The following is a 17,580-nucleotide window of genomic DNA, read 5'->3' on the forward strand; positions in this document are numbered from 1 at the left end:
GCACAGTGCACATGCACACACATACAGACACACATCCAAGATGCCAAAGACAAATTTCCTGATCCATGATCCATGGTTAGTGACTTTATCTCAAGACCTCTACCATACATGCAAGGTATTTTACACAAAGACTTCTAGGAAGGCAGAATACAATGTATGAACTGCAATAATCGAATAACTCAATGGAAGAAATGAGCATTATAAGGTGATGGCTATTAGCTAGTAGTTAGTTCAAAGCCAGAACTAACTGTAGAACAGAACTCAACTGTAAAGCAGGAGATTCCTAGAAGAATCACTACTGTCTAATGAGAGAGTAAACAGGGACCATTAGAATTAAATAGCAGGCTAGATTCCATCTACCAATTTGGGTCAAGGTAGACAACAAGAAGTTAGGACCGTATGAAAGAGAAAGTCTAACAACTCTCATTACTACTCTGAGACTACAGAGTCAGAAGCAAAGGCACCAAAGTTTAAAAAAAAAAAACCAAAACAACAACAACAAAAAACTGTACCTCATGGACAACACCAAGCTTTAATTTGCCACAAGATTCAAACTGTCCTAGCAAATCACTGAAGTTAAAGGGCCAAAATCCATTAGGATATCTCACCTTTTACTCTTATTAAGATTCTTTATACGCAGTTATGAAAAAGGGCGAAAGTAACCAGTGGTTCTAGAGACAAGTTAGTTCAAGCCAGACAGTGAAAGACAGACTAACTATAAAAGTCAAACCTTGAGGCTTGGAGAATTATACTGTATAACATTCCCATTTCCTCAAAAATCTGTTAACTACTACCCACCAGATCCAGAACCATTCATCTTCTTTAATTAGTGCCTCCCGCAGATTTTCCGAATGCCCTGCACTGCCCAGTCTGAGCAGTCCTTTATTGCCTGATGGCAGTACTGCCAACAGCAGCCATTGCTACTGCCAATTCTGCCCATGCCCATGGCCCAGGCTTGCCATTCACTGTATCTATCAACTTCCCTCACAGTGACCCTTCAGTAAGATCTTCCTTGTTCTGCTGCCCCACTTCATACAACTAAATGTTTGCTTTCTGTCTTCGAACCCCACCGATCTTCACTTCCATGGGTCTTGGGTATGCTGACTTTCTGGTCTCGACCACAGCTTCTCTAATGGTCTCACCAAACATCCCAGTCATTGCTGCACACTTTCCTCTCTGAAATGATTGCTGATGCTATTATGATTCTGCTCTCCTTCTGAAATCATCACTTGAGGCTAAAAGGCCCAAGTTTAAAATGCAGCCTTAAGTGTAAATGCTCTCCAGGAGTGTTAGCAGCCTGGAACGTGCTTGGATCCCGCACCAATTATGCTTTTAATACCTCTTCCAGCAGCCGGCTCAGGGCTCAGCAGTCCCCCAAATAAAGGGCTCAGAATTCAAATCAACTTATATGACCGAACACACAGTTTTAAAACTTAAAACTGGATTATTCTACTTCAGGAATATAAATAGGAAATCATATCTTACTTATATTGACCCCTAAAAGCTGAGATTTTTATGAATCCCATTTCACCTTCCACAAACCTCCAGAATTATGTGTGTTGTCACTTTGACCATCCTGACATCAGGTTTTCACATTTAATTCCCGGCTTGGGAACTACATGCTATCTTGGTTATTCTAATATCTCAGACCTATGGAAGCCCCTCACAAAGCCAATTACACACAGATGTCAGAAGTTTGAAAATTCTGACATCTGGACAGTTTACAATATTTTACACTTCTCACTCTCTTTCCAGCTTTTAATGGTATCGATGAGAACTGAACATGAATTAACATGCCTAACCAGGTTAGCTTTCAAAAATACCTTTTATTTCTTTTTGATGAATTTTCTGGTACAAACTATCCTATCAAGACACAGATTAATTTCCTCAGAAAACTTTCCTTTCCTTGTGCAAAATCTCAAGATATTGAACAATAAAATCCCTAGAAATGGGGATTGCTTCAAATTCCAGCTTCTTCCTAGGGCAGTGGAGATGAGCCTAAGGCAGTAGAGACGAGCCTAGGACACTGGCAATGAGCCTCAGATGATGCTCTGGCAGGGCAGCTTTGGAGACTACGGTAGGCAAAGTGGCATCTGAAACGGGGCAGGTTACATTTGGCCAGGTGAAGATTTGGCACTTTAACCCCTCAGTTTTCTCAAATTCATGTTTCATATTTGCATTCACTGTAGACAATCATGTGCAGTAGCGGGATGCAGTTGTGGCAACTGAGCAAACGGATAAAACATCACATGATCCGAAGTTTCGGATCCACCACTTTTATTGACTCACAGCTGGAAACAGCTGGGACCTGAAGAGGTCAGCCCCTCTCTAGTTGTTTTTCAGAGCAATTTGCATCTCATTCTACTAATTTCACTCTCCAATTACCACTCTCAAGCCATTGCCTAAATTATCTGTTGCTCCATAAGGAATGACATTTCCTTTGGCTGAGAAACTCACTGTATCACACTACATTAGCAGCACTGTGCCTCACCAAGGGCAAAGTGGTGGCCGACTCTCTAGTTTTGGCAGGCCCACAGAAGAGGCACCAGGCCAGTACTAGGGGCGATTACTGACAGATTGGCCCAATTGCCATGGCTCTGCCTGCAGTCTGCATAAGATTACCAGTAAGTAGCACACTATACAGCCTCATTTCAACTCACCAAAACAAATGGTGCCACCAAACCTACCCACACATTTTGCGCCATTCAATAAATCCAATGCTGAATTTCCCTGTCCAATTCAATGATGCATGCCTGCCAAGCTCTGTGATGATGGATGGAGTCATTAGCATTTTAGGTTTTACACAGAACCTCAAGCCAAAGCATATGGTCTGACAGATGTTCCAGCAATGGGCTCTATTTGATTTGCCATGTAGCTGTCCTCTTACACTGGACCTTCATGAAAGAATACTCATATCTTCATTACAGTGCGGCCCGTTTCAGCCCTCCTCTGTCCCTACGTTATTAGGTATTCTCAGAACACCAAAGACAACTTTCTTTTATATTTTAGTGAGACTAATGATTACAAATTGCCTTGGAACTTAAACAATTAAGTTTAGATGGACAGGATTTACAAAGACACCCATAATGCTTTTGGGCCATTGCCATAGTACTGCCAGTAGGTGGGACACTAGAAAAAAAAAGTGTGGTTTAGTAAATTGTTCCCCATTTTATTTCATTTAGTTAAAATGTATACACAGAGAATAAACAAGGATAACATTTGGATTACAGGTGCATGTTCATTGACCCAATGTTCTCTTCTAAGTTCTGCGGTACCCCCAGAAAGTTGCTCAGTCACAGTTCAGTCCTCATGTCCTACAGGAGACCAGGATTTGGGGTCATTGAAATGGCTTAGTAGTTAAGGGAAATTGTTGCTCTTACAAAGGACCTGAATATGGTTCTCAGCACCAAGAATGTAGCTCACAACCATCTGTTACTAGAGTTCTGTGGGACCCAATGCCTTCTTCTGACCTCCATGGACACAGGCATAAACATGGTGTACATATCTATATACAGGAAAGATACTCATATACATAAGATAAATAAACATAGAAAAATTTATGACGAGAGCCACTATTTGGATTTCTCATTTTTTATGTTCTAAATGGAACAGTCTTTTACATTAACTTTCATTGTAGGAACAAGCAAATGAGATAATATGTATTGAATTATTTTTAGTCTGTTTCCAGTTTAGACTACATGTTGCCGAAATTCATGTGTGGACTATATACGCACCAGTAGTTCACTTTTTTATTGTTAGGCAGTAAAGCAGTATCCTACTCCAAGCTATTCATACATTCTACAGTTCAGGCTCATTTAAATTTTTAAGTTACTAAATATTGTGAATAAAAATGTTATAGACATGTCTTAATGTCTCTTGGGTAAGAATGTAGAAAGATGCTGCTGCAACATGTTGGTCATTTGCTCATAAATTCACTCTTTAACATTTTGGAGATAAGTGACACATATGCCAGGCTATTCTCAAACCTCTCTAGATTGACTTCAACCTTCTAATTCTTTTGCCTTCACTTACTGAGTACCATGCCTGGATCAAACCTCCCTAGATCGACTCTAACGTTCTCATTCTTTTGCCTTCACTTACTGAGTACCATGCCTGGATCAAACCTCCCTAGATTGACTCTAACCTTCTAATTCTTTTGCCTTCAGTTACTGGCTTGTGTTGTAGTGCAGACTGCACCCAGAACATCATGCATTTAGGCAACCAGATGACCAACTGAGCTATAGAAACTCTAGTCTTATTCATTTTGTCCTCAGTCACTTTATCTACTATTCATATAAAAAAGATAGAATGAAAAAGGAACATGAACAACATTAATCTATAAAAGATGTAACCTCATATTAGTTTCCTGTGAACATTACCTGTCTTGTCTCAGGAATATCGGCAGATGTTTTAAAATTATTTCAATACACATATATATATATTGATAATTTTACCGCTGTTCTTAATTCTTATAACCTGTGTTTTACCATAAGCCTTAAAATGTGGACAACCAATTTTCTAGAATTAGGGTTGCTTAGAAATACAACCAAAAGCTTAAAAAGTGTAATGAAATGAAAAACATGCTTACATGAAAAAAGTTAATATCGTTAATTTGGCTAAAGTGTTAAGCATTTAAGCCAAGAGTTCGCATGCTCCCCTGGGCTTGGTGACAGGAGAGAAAGGTACTCTGTACAGAACTAGAGGCTTTATCCTCAGTCTTCTTTACTATATCTTAAAATATATTTTATGCCACATCACAATATACATAACACACATTTTTAAAACTGTCTCCCAGAAAGCCTCCTAATTTCATTATAGTGCTAGTCTGTAGACTGCCAGCCATTTTGGAAAGTGTTCCAGCATGCTGCCTTGTGGACAGTGAGACTGTCCCATGTGGACAGGAAGGACACTTCGTGCTGCACATTTTGTAACAGCTTTCTACAGACCTAGAGAGAAGAAGTATCTTCAAACACAAGTTGAACAACTTCATAGACTCATGCTCACCTACACTTCTACCCACCATGATAGAAATGGAAGGTGTCCTCAGTCTGTTTAGAATCTCTTAACACTTGCTCTCCCCACCACCTCTCTACATACCTAACAGGAATGCCACTGCAGATGATAAAAAAATAAATCAGAAATAAATATCACAACTTAGAAACTACAAGTAGAGGAAGACTGCATGCCTCAGATATACTTACATTATGGAATTCAGGAAAGGACAACAATGATGAGGAATCATGTTAAATACTTTCCAGGGAGGGATGTAACATGTCCCTTTTCTTTTAAAGTTGACTACCAGAAGTTGCTGTAGCTTTTATTAACAGTCCATAATGAGACACTTTGCTAATTGAATCACTGCGGTAGAATATGAACTATGTGGGGGACCTAGGAAGCTAGCCACCACTTATTATGCTACCTACCCTCACGGTAGGGCACACCTCCACTACCTCTATGAGAGAAAGTGGCAACCTTTAACTGAGTGGATCCAAGTGCGCATTGCTGGGGCTCTGGGCAGCTATTTTCAGCACTTGTTCATACAATGAAAATTAATTTAAAAGACTGTTTCTTTTCACATAAAACTAAAGGCACAAAATTTTTACATTATTCCATCAAACAAAAGAAGGTTATCAAGGCCACATTTCAAATCATCACAATAATAGAAAGGCCTAATTTAATGCTTCATGGCTGGAAAGGGTTGAATCTTGATCCAACATCTCTTTTTATAGATAAGGAAATAAAGGCCCAGACAAGCCACTGAAATGTAAGCCCAGTTAACTGGGTTCGAAGGGGTAGAAATGAGGTTAGAACTCAACCCTGCTCTTCCGCACCAACACATGCTACCCTACACCCTAAATAAAAATAACTTAACATCTGTTCATATGACTAAGTTTGTATGGTTTCACTGTGAAGTCACAGTTCTTGCTGTTTACTTGTGTCTACTACTTTTGGAAAAAGATGAATAGTTTTTGAAGTAACCAATTTTTGATAGGCTCATATAAACATAAGAACCAGTCAGTGTTAAGTGTTTAATTGTTACATACTACCACTATGGAAATGACTTAATTAAGGGGCTGGAAAAATGGCTCAAAGGTTGGGAATATTTGTATCTCTTCCAGAGAATCTGGGTACAATTTCTGGCACCCACAGAACAGCCAACAACTATCTGTAACTCCAGTACCAGAGAATGTGATATTGTCTTCTGGACTCTTTGGGAACTGGACATGCTTGCAGTTCACTGAAATACACAATGTCAAAACAAGCCTTGCTGCTGGTGTATACCTTTAATCCCAGCATTCAGGAAGCAGACAAAGACAAATTTCTGTGAGTTTGTGCTAGCCTGGGCTATATAGTGAGTTCCAGACCAGACAAGACTATATAATGGGACACTGTCTAAGAAAATTACAAAAGCAAAACACCCATATAATAATTATTTAATAAAAAAAATTTGTCAGTGAAAGCACCACTCAACTACACAAATGATATCTTGTAGTACCTTCTTGAGTGTGTAGAATAATTTAAAAGAACAACATTAAGGAAATTTGTGTGGCATTACTGAAAAAAATAGAATGACGTTTAAATCAGCAAGGTGAACTTGTGCATTGCTGGGGAACCATGCAATGCCAATGTCAAAGTTGGAGATAAAGACACAAAAAAATCACATTCCATGGCCAATGCAAAGTCTAAAGAGAGGACAAATAAACAAAAGAGAACGAAATTTCCAAAGCCCATTTTCTATCATTATGGCTTAAAAAATGGCAGAAGGAAAATTTCAAGTAACCAAGTAAAATGAGCCAATCCGCAGAATAGGAAAAAACAAAAAACGTGCGACATTTTGACTGTAGCCCACTCGGACCGGCACAGTCCAGAAAGTCTTTGTTGTCACAAGGCAGCTGGTGTCTGTGGATACAAAACCCTTTTTATTTCAATGTCACATTAAATCCTGGAGCATAAAACCAGTGGCAGACTGCAGAGCCATTTCTGGTTCTCCAAGAACAGACTATTGGTCTTGCAACTAACACCAAATACCAACCAATGTTCCCATTATAAAAAAAGATGAAGAATGATTAGAATATCAATCTGAAATCCTTTTTTAAAGTACTTACTTTGCCAGACTGAGAGATATAAGAAAATTGTCTGAGCATTTTGTCCATAAGACAGATTGGACATTATACAATATTCTCCCTGGGATAAAGTATTCTAGTTCCCAATATCTGCAGATAGGCAGAATTAGCATCTTCAGAGAAATGAAGGGAACATTTTGTTTCCTTTTCAAATTTGGACCAAAAGGAGGATATTGTAATAACTACAAATCAAATAAGGTACAAAAGTAGTGACAAATGGGTTTACATAATATGATGCACATCTGTGGTAACATCAAATTGGACTGATACAGGAATCAGGAGACATCTCAACACCTAGCATAACCCTGGACATTACACTACATTTGCTTTTAATGATGATGCACAATAACCATCATCTCTAAATATCTGGAAGTTATTAAGTATCCCTCACTCTAATTTCACTACTCTGGAGATTATAGCAAACTAAATCCCCATACCAGTGTTCGAGAAACTAATTTAACATTAAATTAGTTAAGAAATTTGTCTTTAAGAAATCTGCTGGCATCCCCAGGAATTCAGAATTCTAAACAAGTCAAGTCCCTGTCCTTAATGCGATACAGACAGAAGATTATCAACAGATCAGAGGTTGGCAGAGCACATGTCTGACAGCCTGGAGCAGCTGTGTGTGGGTCACCTGAACCAGCAGAGAGGTGGCTGTGGCAGAGCATGTCACTAGCCAATCGGTTTAGCCTAATGGGAAAAGCCCAGGTTCAGTGGGAGACCTTGTCTCCAAATAATGCAGAGAGCAACTGAAAAAGACATCCAGTGTCACCTCTAGCTTCCAAACACATGTACATACATGTACTTATGCATCTACACACACCTGCTTGAGAACGAACAAACACACACACACACACACACACACACACACACACAGGCGGGGATGAAGTCCAGATGATACTATTACAGCTATTTTTAAATATTCAGCTAATCTGGCATCTTTTCTAGCTGAGGCCTACTTTGTCACATACTTCCAACCCTCCCGACACCTCAGAGTGACAAGACTTTCAGTACTTTGTCTGAAGGCAAAACAATTCCATGCTCTAAAGATCTTTCTCTGATTCTTTTGAAGTTTCATGACATGTATATTTCCCCAACATATATGTCAAATCAAAAGCAATTCAATAAGGATTTGTTATGGTTTCACATGTACAAGGCAGATGATCAAATGTCAGATCTACAACCAACGCTCATAAACAAACTTCTGAAAAAGAGAAGAAAAAGAAAACACTTTCATTGTTTCCCTTCCATGTGCCCTCTTGAAATGCTCACAATAGTTTCTTAAACTAAGAGTGCCTGGCAGCCCCTATGGGACCACTACCTTTTTAATTTGTTTTTCAAAATATTTATTATGAGAATTTAGTTTTACTTCTTTTTCCATATTTCTAGAGAAGCCTAAGAATGACTAGACGTGACTAGACACCAAGAGTAATATAAATTAATTATACACCTTTACAATTTTTGGCAGAATAAAGCAAAGTGTATGTTATGAATCTCCAGACAGCCAAAAAAATCTAATTCACACAAATAGTCTTTCCACACACATGGGGGGTAGAGAGGAGAGCGAGAGTATGTATGACAACCACAAACAACATAATGATGTTTTTCCCCCCGAGTGAACCCTTGAGCTCAGCAGCTATAGGGGCCTTACCTGCAGCCATAACTTGTTATGCACAGCGTCTCTCCCTGTAGCAATGCACTGAAATGTAGCATTCTGCCCTGCATTGACCTCCACATCACCCAGACGGAGGAAATGAGGAGACTTATCTGTGAAAATAGGGGGAAAATACATGTTATGTTCACAAGAAAAAATACGGCATTCTCCTTCTCCACAATGGAACACAGTTCATAGTATGTCTACCCTGGACTAGCACTAATATGCAGAAGAAACTGGACATTCCTTTTCTCCAGAACACACGTTTCCTCTTACATTCCCCTCTTAGTACATCTCACACACATCAACTCCTCTTTTGAAGAGACGGGATTATGCAGAGTGAAAACCCAATGCTTACTGCTGACAGCTGCTCTAGCATGCATTAGTCATAATAAAAGTCAAGTTCAAGGAAGTCAAAGGGATTAAACAGGTAGGTACCAGTCTAATGAAAAACAAAATGGCGGCATTTCAAGACCCCCTCACATTCTCACAGCTACAGGCTCACTTACCTATTTACACACAATTTAACCAACTAGACAACCATTCGTTCAGTTTTTCGAACCTTAATAGTTATATATCAGAGAAGGGAACATCTTTGCTTTTTTAAAAATGGAACATCTCCTTCTTGTTTGCTTGTAGCCATGGGAAAGTTACTCAAAAGAACCATCAGAATAACAAAAGTGAAGTCTGTGACCATAAAGCATTCACATGAGTGAGCTGACTGTCAAACCAGGACTCACTACAAATTTCCTTTTAAATCTGAAGCCCAAACAATGTTCACCATTGGAGGAAAAAATGCCCAAAGCTAAGCTTTGGTGAATTTAAACAACAATAGTATTTTAAACAATAATACTATATGTCTTGAAGATGCATAATATACTGCAAATAGCATTGCAGTTGCAATTATCAGTTACCTTATTCTCAAAAGCCTTTCATTGCCGTCTGACATCGGAAGATGTAGACATGCAGAGCAGGCAGAAATACATTACAATTATACTGTGGAGTAAGTGAGGTTCCTAAGCTTGAACTTGAAGGGGATCATATTGGTACCTTTCTAAGCATATAACACACAGGATAAATGATTTGATCTTTGGGACTTCTTTCCCTAGGACCCGCCTTCCTTTAGCTCAAAGAAAAAAAAAAAGATAGAAAAAGAACTTCAGCAAGAACAACATGGACAAAACGAACCCCAGCCCAGCAGCACCACCAAACAGACCAGAAATGCAAATCCACAGGTCTCTGCCGAGACACGGTTATCAGGAGTGGAAGAGTCAACCTGCGTGTGCTTTACTGTTAACATGATGTAATCACAAAGCAGACCTCATAAATCCTTTTTACAGAGCCCTAGAGATGGCTCACCATGACCACGGAGCACAAAGTCCTCTTAAATAGGACCTGACAGGTTTTGTTGCTGGCAAATCATATCATGAAGGGAGTCTGAAATGTTGTCTGTAACTTCTTCCTGCTCGTACTGAATTCTTAAAATAATTTTTCTGGGGGAATGTAACTAAGCACAAATTGAAGTATGAAGTCGAAAAAATAATCAGAGCTAAACTAAAGGCCTCACAAAACTATGTCAGTAAAGCCAGATTTGTTTTAACACTTTATTTATTTAATGCTGATTAACTCAAATATTTAGGGTGATAATTAAAAAAAATAGACCTAAGTTTGGAAGAAGGTGAGTAAATTCATCCTCTTCATTTCCACGGTATAAACTTAGTAAATCAGATACCTTAGACAGCATTTTTATTGCCTCTGTTATTGAGCTTGGATTTGTTACGTGTCTCTGCTTTCATACAGAATGGCAACATCCCCCAAAGGCTCAAAAAGTCTTAATGTAATGTGCTTGTTACCAGTAAGTAAAAACAAATGAAAGAATCGTATCATACATGTAGGTACAACTCTGGAAAATACTTGACTTGAAATTTCTGGGAAATATTTCAGTGTTCTTTCCAAGAAGCCTGGGAATAACAACAACGAAATGGATAACAATGACCAGGCAATAAACAATCAACATTCCCTGACAATCCAAGGCACGGGCTGAAAGGACACAGAAAAATACAAATCTTAATCAAAACCTACCACAAGGATAACTCAAGACTTGGATGTCATCAATGGCAATATAACCGCTTCTCCCTCCTGAGACTTCAGCTTCAAATATTACCTGTCAGGAGGAAATGGAAAACATTTACAACAGTCACTTTTAAAGAATGTCCACAGTAGAAGGTAGCTATAATGCCCCAAAAGGAAATTTGATTTTTCTTCTACTAGGAACTTTTAACTGTATCTCATATGTACTTGATTTCTTCTTTCTTTGTTTTCTTTTTCATTCTTTCTCTCCCTTTCTTTCTTTCTTTTTTTGTCTCTTTGTTTTGTTTGTTGTATTTTGTTTTTTTGAGACAGGATTTCTCTGTGTATCCTTGGCTATCCTAGAATTAGCTCTGTAGACCAGGCTGGCCTCTAATTCAGGAGGCACCTCCTGCCTCTGCCTCCTGAGTGCTGGGACTAAAAACAAGTGCATCACCACCATCAGGTTTGTATTTTGACTTCTTAAACCTTCTGCATATAACCAAAGTAAAGTTTGTATAGTAGCTAAGTGACTGAGTTAGCACAGTCCCAATATGCTTAAGCCGATACTAAGGAGTTTTGTGAGATTTCATGCTAATTTACTAGTTAAATAAGGTAGCTAGTCTGCCAACAATCTGAAATGATCAATTCTCAGAAAAAAAAAAAAGGAGGCCACGGCCAAATACAGGACCCTGCCATAGAGTTTTATTCACACACACACACACACACACACACACACACACACACACACACACACACACGTAACAAAACTACATGAAGTATTTTCTTTTAAACTAAAGTTTTGTACAGCAATTTTCTAAGGGAAAACAGATTTAGCATTCAGCAATTCAATTTCCTACTTGATTCCTTTATCCGTGGAGATAAATAGATAATTTGCAGACTCCTTTGCAAAGCCCTTGAGGAAATGTGATGGAACTTCTGTTTAAAGTGACCATGTAACATAAAATGAGGCTATAAAGAATGGCCATTAGGTGAGAAACAATCCAGAAGAAGCAGGCAGTCTTCTAGCAGCCTTGACAGAATTTCAATGAGAATCAAAAGGGGAAAATAATAGTTATATTGAAACAGTCAAGGCAGACGATGCTGATTCCATAGGCATGGAGATATACAGACAAAATCAATGATTTCTCGTACAGGCTACCAGCTGAAGGACATGATCAGGACCTAGTCAGAACAGTAATAAAGACCAATATGCATACTTAAAGAACAAGGTACATTTTACTATTTCAAATTTGATTTCCCTGTGACACCTGAAAGAGGGGAATGCTGAGACATAACTGGGCAGCTCTGAAGAAGGCTGGGTGAGTCTAAATTTAGGGAAGGAACAAAACTGGAAGGAAGTGGGCTGTCTACTTAGGAGTTAAAGGGACAGCATGTCAGGGTGAGATGGGGGAGAGAAAAAAGCCACTAGGATGAAGGCCAAGATTGACAAGGAAGCTAGAAGATGTAAGTTCAGTAAAGTGGATGATGTCCTGGTTAGGGAGAAAGAGAAGCGCCCCGGGGGTTCGGCCAGGTCAACACTGGGACAACACTGAGTAGCCAAGGTCAGGTGAGGTACAATAACTGGAATATGGCAGGTATTTGTGCATCTAAGAGACATAAACTTGAGAGCAAGGATGCTTTCCGATACCATCTGCTGCTCTCCAGCTATGTTGCTCCCTTGTAATGGAGTTATGAATCCTGGAATCAGGCTGTGCTTCTGGTAAGGTAAACATTGTGGGTACCGGTGAAAGCCAGAGCCTGAAGAGGTAGTATAAAAGCTAGATAACAGCTTGCAGATTTGGGAGGTTGGATTTTAAAATAAAGGACTGTAGGAAATAACTTCTAATACGGAAGTAAGTAGAGTGGAAATGACATTTAGAAGTATCTGTTGGTATTAGCCATTGGTAGTTCTCTGTCTTAGCCAGATCATTCGTACTGGACAGGAGGAAGCGAAGTATCTCTGATGAGATCTGGGATAGCATTCATTGAATACTAACTTCTTGACATATCTTAGTGTTACTTTAGAATTCTCCAACTTCCCTAATTCCCTATCAGTGTGAGTTTAAGCAAGATTACTACACCCCTGAGGAAAACTTATTTGTTCATTTAAATTGAGGTTCAAATATGTTTAGGCGTGGATTCAAAGGGGGGCAAAAATGGCTCTTCATTGCAGGGGAGGGGGAGAGTAAGTTTTCTTTCTAGTGACCTCATTTTCTCTGCTAAGTACTATCTTTGCCTCATTAACAGAAGCTTGGAGAAATTTCTGAGCTCGGATTCCTTTACTGCTAAAGTTGGACTCAGCACTAACCCTTCACAGAACCCTCACCTTGTGAGGGCTCTTCTGTCCAGTCAGGGGAAACGAATCCCAGCAGTTTAATTACGCAGCTTGCTGAGGCTAATCTTCAGGTCAGAGCTGATGCTGGGTGTCAAGTGCTAGACCTGGGCTTCCGGGAAGAAGACAGCAATGGAAGGCATGCCAGATGTCAATGTTAACTTGTCTGCGGAGGCTCGCTGGGAACGGGGTGCAAGGGTTCTGCCTGTGTCTACTCCACCCCATTACCTGAGATATTGAAGGTGATGAGTGTAATCAAATTCCTGCTTGTCCAGCAACATTCCTGCATTATTAACTAAATAAATGAAGTTGAATTAAAGTGGAAGAGCAAAAAGTAGTATTCCCTACAGAACAAGGACAATTTTATCCTCCAGCAAATGGAATTGATGCAGAGGAGGACAACTTTATCCTCCAGCAAATGGAATTGATGCAGAGGAGGAAACATCTTGCATCATTAGTGGTGAACTTGGGGGTCACCAAGTTTGTCTCCAGTCGATGGACTGCTGTCCTGTGTCACTCAAGAAATGACTTGACTCTAGGTCTATGTAGTTTTACCTGCACATTTCTGATCTTGCTTAAAAAACAAGATCCCTGGGAAGAGTGAATGTTCCAAGTAAAATGATGAATTGATGTATGAAATGCCATGAAAGATTCTATGGGTACTAGAGAAAAGAGAAAAACATTTACTTTTGATTTTCTTTCACTATATCCTAGTGATAAATGCCGAAACTCCCAAGTCAGATATGTAATGGGTCCACATGCTTTAATTATCATTTCAAATAAAATAAAAACCTATATAAATTAACTTTAGCTTACATAAAATTTAAACCTCAGTTTCCTCTCCTAAAACAGGAACTATTAATATCCACCTCAGAACTTTGGGAAGGATTAACTCAGATAATGAATATGAAACAGCACAGATCCTGGCCCACAGAGACTCCTGTATGAACAGAGCCATCACAGACACCAGGGCGGGAAAGCACCCATCAAAGACAAATGCTTGGAATTCAAATCTTCTCCTATTACTGTCTTCCTCTCTTCAAAGCACGAAGTACACAGCCAATTTCCAAAGAATATAAAATAATCTGGTATTTCATTCCCTTAAACCTTCTTAAATCTGTGGTTTTGTGATTTCAACTTTTAAACAATAACCTGAGCTAATGTAAAAAATTCATAGTAATTAGAAATTTGCCTACATTTATAATGGGAGCAGACTTCAATAATGACTAAGACAGCCATCTGTAATCCACACAGATGTCACTAAGACTGCAGCTTCAACCACAGAAGTTTTCAGCAGAGTACATATTTCTTGTATCTCTCATCCCAAATGAGATCATTAAAGGCCAATCATCCATGCACGTATATATATCTTAAACCATTGTAGAAACAATATAATCATTGTCATATTGTTGACTTATCTTCCTTATGTGAGTTTCAATATATGAACATCTGTATTTTGGTTGTTTTCATCTGAGAAATGCACATCTCACCAGATAGCCTAGACTCACCTCACAGCAGTTATATGGCCCAGAATGGCCTCGAACTTACAACCATTCTGCTTTAGCTTCCCTGAACCTGGGTTATTCACGTGAATGTGAACATTATCACCCCTGAAGGCCTTGTGCAAGAAAATCTTCCCTCTCTCCCCTGTACTTTCTACCTTGATGGGATTAAAGGTTGAGGATTGGGAAGAGAGGTAAACACATAGAGATGGAAAAGGAAACTCTGGCTGGAGGGAAGGAGAGCTCAATGTCACAAGAGAGAGAGGAGAGCCATCAGTTCTAGGTAAAGAGAGACATAAAGCACTCCATTGTTTAGGTGACTGAGGCCTGAGGCCCAAAACAAGGACCTCACGTTATGTGTAGTTGGTAGAACTGAATCCGTCCTGATCTATGTCCACAAAAGCAGAGAAGGGGGAAAAGGTTTATAATCTTCTACAGCAGGGGTTCTCAACCTAAAGGGTGTGACCCCTTTGACTGTTACAAAGTAGCAATGAAGATAATTTTATGATGTGGGGGGGTCACCACAAGATGAGAAATTTTATTAAAGGGTCTCAGCATTGGGAAGTTTGGGAACTACTGTTCTACAGGAAGTCTGAGAGAATAGACAGGAATTAAATGAAGGGTCTAAGAACATATGGGGTCAAAGGAAAGTTCTGTTTTGTTTCAAGATGAGCAATACTTAACTATAGTTATATGTTAATAGAGATGATTCATCTTGATAGGAAATATTTGAGGATGTCAATGTGAAGATGGATAATGGCATAACATTGGATGAGACACACACTTTAATTCGAGGGATACTTTAGGATTTATGGGTAAAGGAGAATCTATAATTAGATCTTGGTTTTCTTATTTTTATTAAGAAAGGGAGAATGGTTGAAGTTTAGAATGCATGAAGTGATGGAGATAGGAGGAGAATGAGAAAAGAGCTAAAGAGAAGAATGCAGCATTCAGGATTTCTAGTGTCGACTATAGAGCCAACTGAAACTGATGGTTTATCAAAATACATCATGCAGTATAAATGTTAGCATCATTTGTGTGGGCTTAAGTCCCCGCCCCCAAAGTGGCTACAGTAAAAATGAACAAAGAATTTATTTACAATGTTAGATGCATAAGAAAATCACAATAAAATCAAACTTTAATATAAGTTGATGAATCGACAAATGACAGATAGCTTGAAGGCTGAAGCTGGGATATCTTAGTATGATGACTACGGAGAAGCAGCAGCACTGTAGGGAGGAGGTGGAAGGTGTACATGGGAAGTGAGGACCAAGGTAAGATGATTTAAAACTCATTTAGCCAAAGCTACCCGGTTCTAGGCGCGTGCGTGCGTGCGTGCGTGCGTGCGTGCGTGCGTGCGTGTGTGCGTGTGTGTGTGTGTGTGTGTGTGTGTGTGTGTGTGTAAAGGTGGTGTACAGGTGCTGAAGATACAAACTCAGGTCCTCCTTAGTTCAACAAATGCTCTTACCCACCAAGTCGTCTCCCCAATCTATGTAAAGGTAAATTTTTTGGTGTTCATGACTTTATGTGGCAGTGGTAAGTCATGTTCTGCAACCATGGCAGAACCACAAGAAATCCTGCTGACAGCCAGGTATGGAAACAGTTTCAATATGTGGAAGAAACTACTTAGTATCAGTAGGTTCCAGTTAACTGTTTTGTCTCCTAGGGAAAAATAGGATTGGGTGCTGAGTTCATTTTACCTAGCATAAAATTTTGTTGACATAATAAACGGATGTTCCCTTGAGAAAGCTGGAGATAATTTTACCACACTAATTTACAAATCATGAAAACATAATTACTTCCCTTGAATAGTTAAATAACACTACAAGGCATCAATTCCTGCTGATAGGTCCCAAAAGATCTTCTACAGAGTATCATAAATGAGAACCAAAAATTCTAGGGTCTAATTTCTTTTCAAGCATGTTTACTTCAAAAAAAAAAGAAAAAAAGAACAAGTCAGGCTGGGCAGTGCTGGCACAAACCTTTCATCCCAGTACTTAGGAGGCAGAAGCAGGCAGATCTCTCTGAGTTCGAGGCCACTCTGGTTTATGAAGTCAATTCCTGGACAGCCGAGGCTACACAGAGAAACACTGTCTTGAAAAACCAAAGGGAGGAAAAATATATGTGTGCTATGTTACATATATTTAATATTATATATATGCACTTTGTGCTATATTATATAATTTATATATTTAATATTATGTGTGTATTCACTGGTGGGTGTGTTCAGAGTTTTCAGACCTTCCCTTTTCTTAAAAATGGAAACCATAAATTTAGTTCAAGGTAGTGTCACTGGGGAAGTAAATAAGCCTAGCAGTAGACAGTCAACACAAAATGAACTCAACAACGTCTTTGAAGGTCCCTTGTCTCACAATGCCTTCTAGAGCCTTTTCTTTTTGCTTCCCCCTTAAATTATATCTTATCACTTTTATTTTATTTATTTTTTTTCACTTCTCTCTTTTTACCCCACAGGTATTGAGCATAAATAATATGGCTTCCAGGTTAGTGTCTTTATGGAATTCCTGAGCGTTCAAATGAGTGTGTGTCTGTTTCCTGTGTCTTCTCTTGGACTCTTATGTTTGTTTCTTTTGGCCAATTTCAATGTTTGGTTTCTTATTTATTATTATTATTATTATTATTATTATTATTCCTTAGAAGCCTGTTTGTTCTTTAGTGAGAAACAGAAGGAAGATTGATCCAGATCAGAGGGAAGATAGGAAGGAATAAAAGTAAGGAAAACTGCAATCAGAATACATTATGTGTGAAAAAAATCTTTCTAAAATAACAGAAAAGGAGTGGAGCTCACGGTGTCAGGCTTGGTGCAAGAACCTTTACCCACTGAGCAACTTCCCCTGCCTTAAAATGGGAGTGTTGTGCTTTTGTAAAAATGAGCAACGG

The 17,580-nt window shown here is 39.0% G+C and overlaps 1 protein-coding gene across 1 annotated transcript in view; it reads right to left on the reverse strand.

The window, feature by feature from the left end:
• Positions 1 to 17,580, reverse strand: part of Ptprk (protein tyrosine phosphatase receptor type K) — a 517,652-nt gene that overhangs the window by 250,822 nt on the left and 249,250 nt on the right. The window contains 2 exon segments of the mRNA XM_021224035.2: positions 8,776 to 8,891; positions 10,861 to 10,942. Of these exon segments, the coding sequence (XP_021079694.1) occupies positions 8,776 to 8,891; positions 10,861 to 10,942 (198 nt within the window).

The sequence above is a fragment of the Mesocricetus auratus genome, unplaced genomic scaffold (assembly GCF_017639785.1).
Source record: "Mesocricetus auratus isolate SY011 unplaced genomic scaffold, BCM_Maur_2.0 Super-Scaffold_100018, whole genome shotgun sequence".
NCBI classification, from domain to species: domain Eukaryota; kingdom Metazoa; phylum Chordata; class Mammalia; order Rodentia; family Cricetidae; genus Mesocricetus; species Mesocricetus auratus.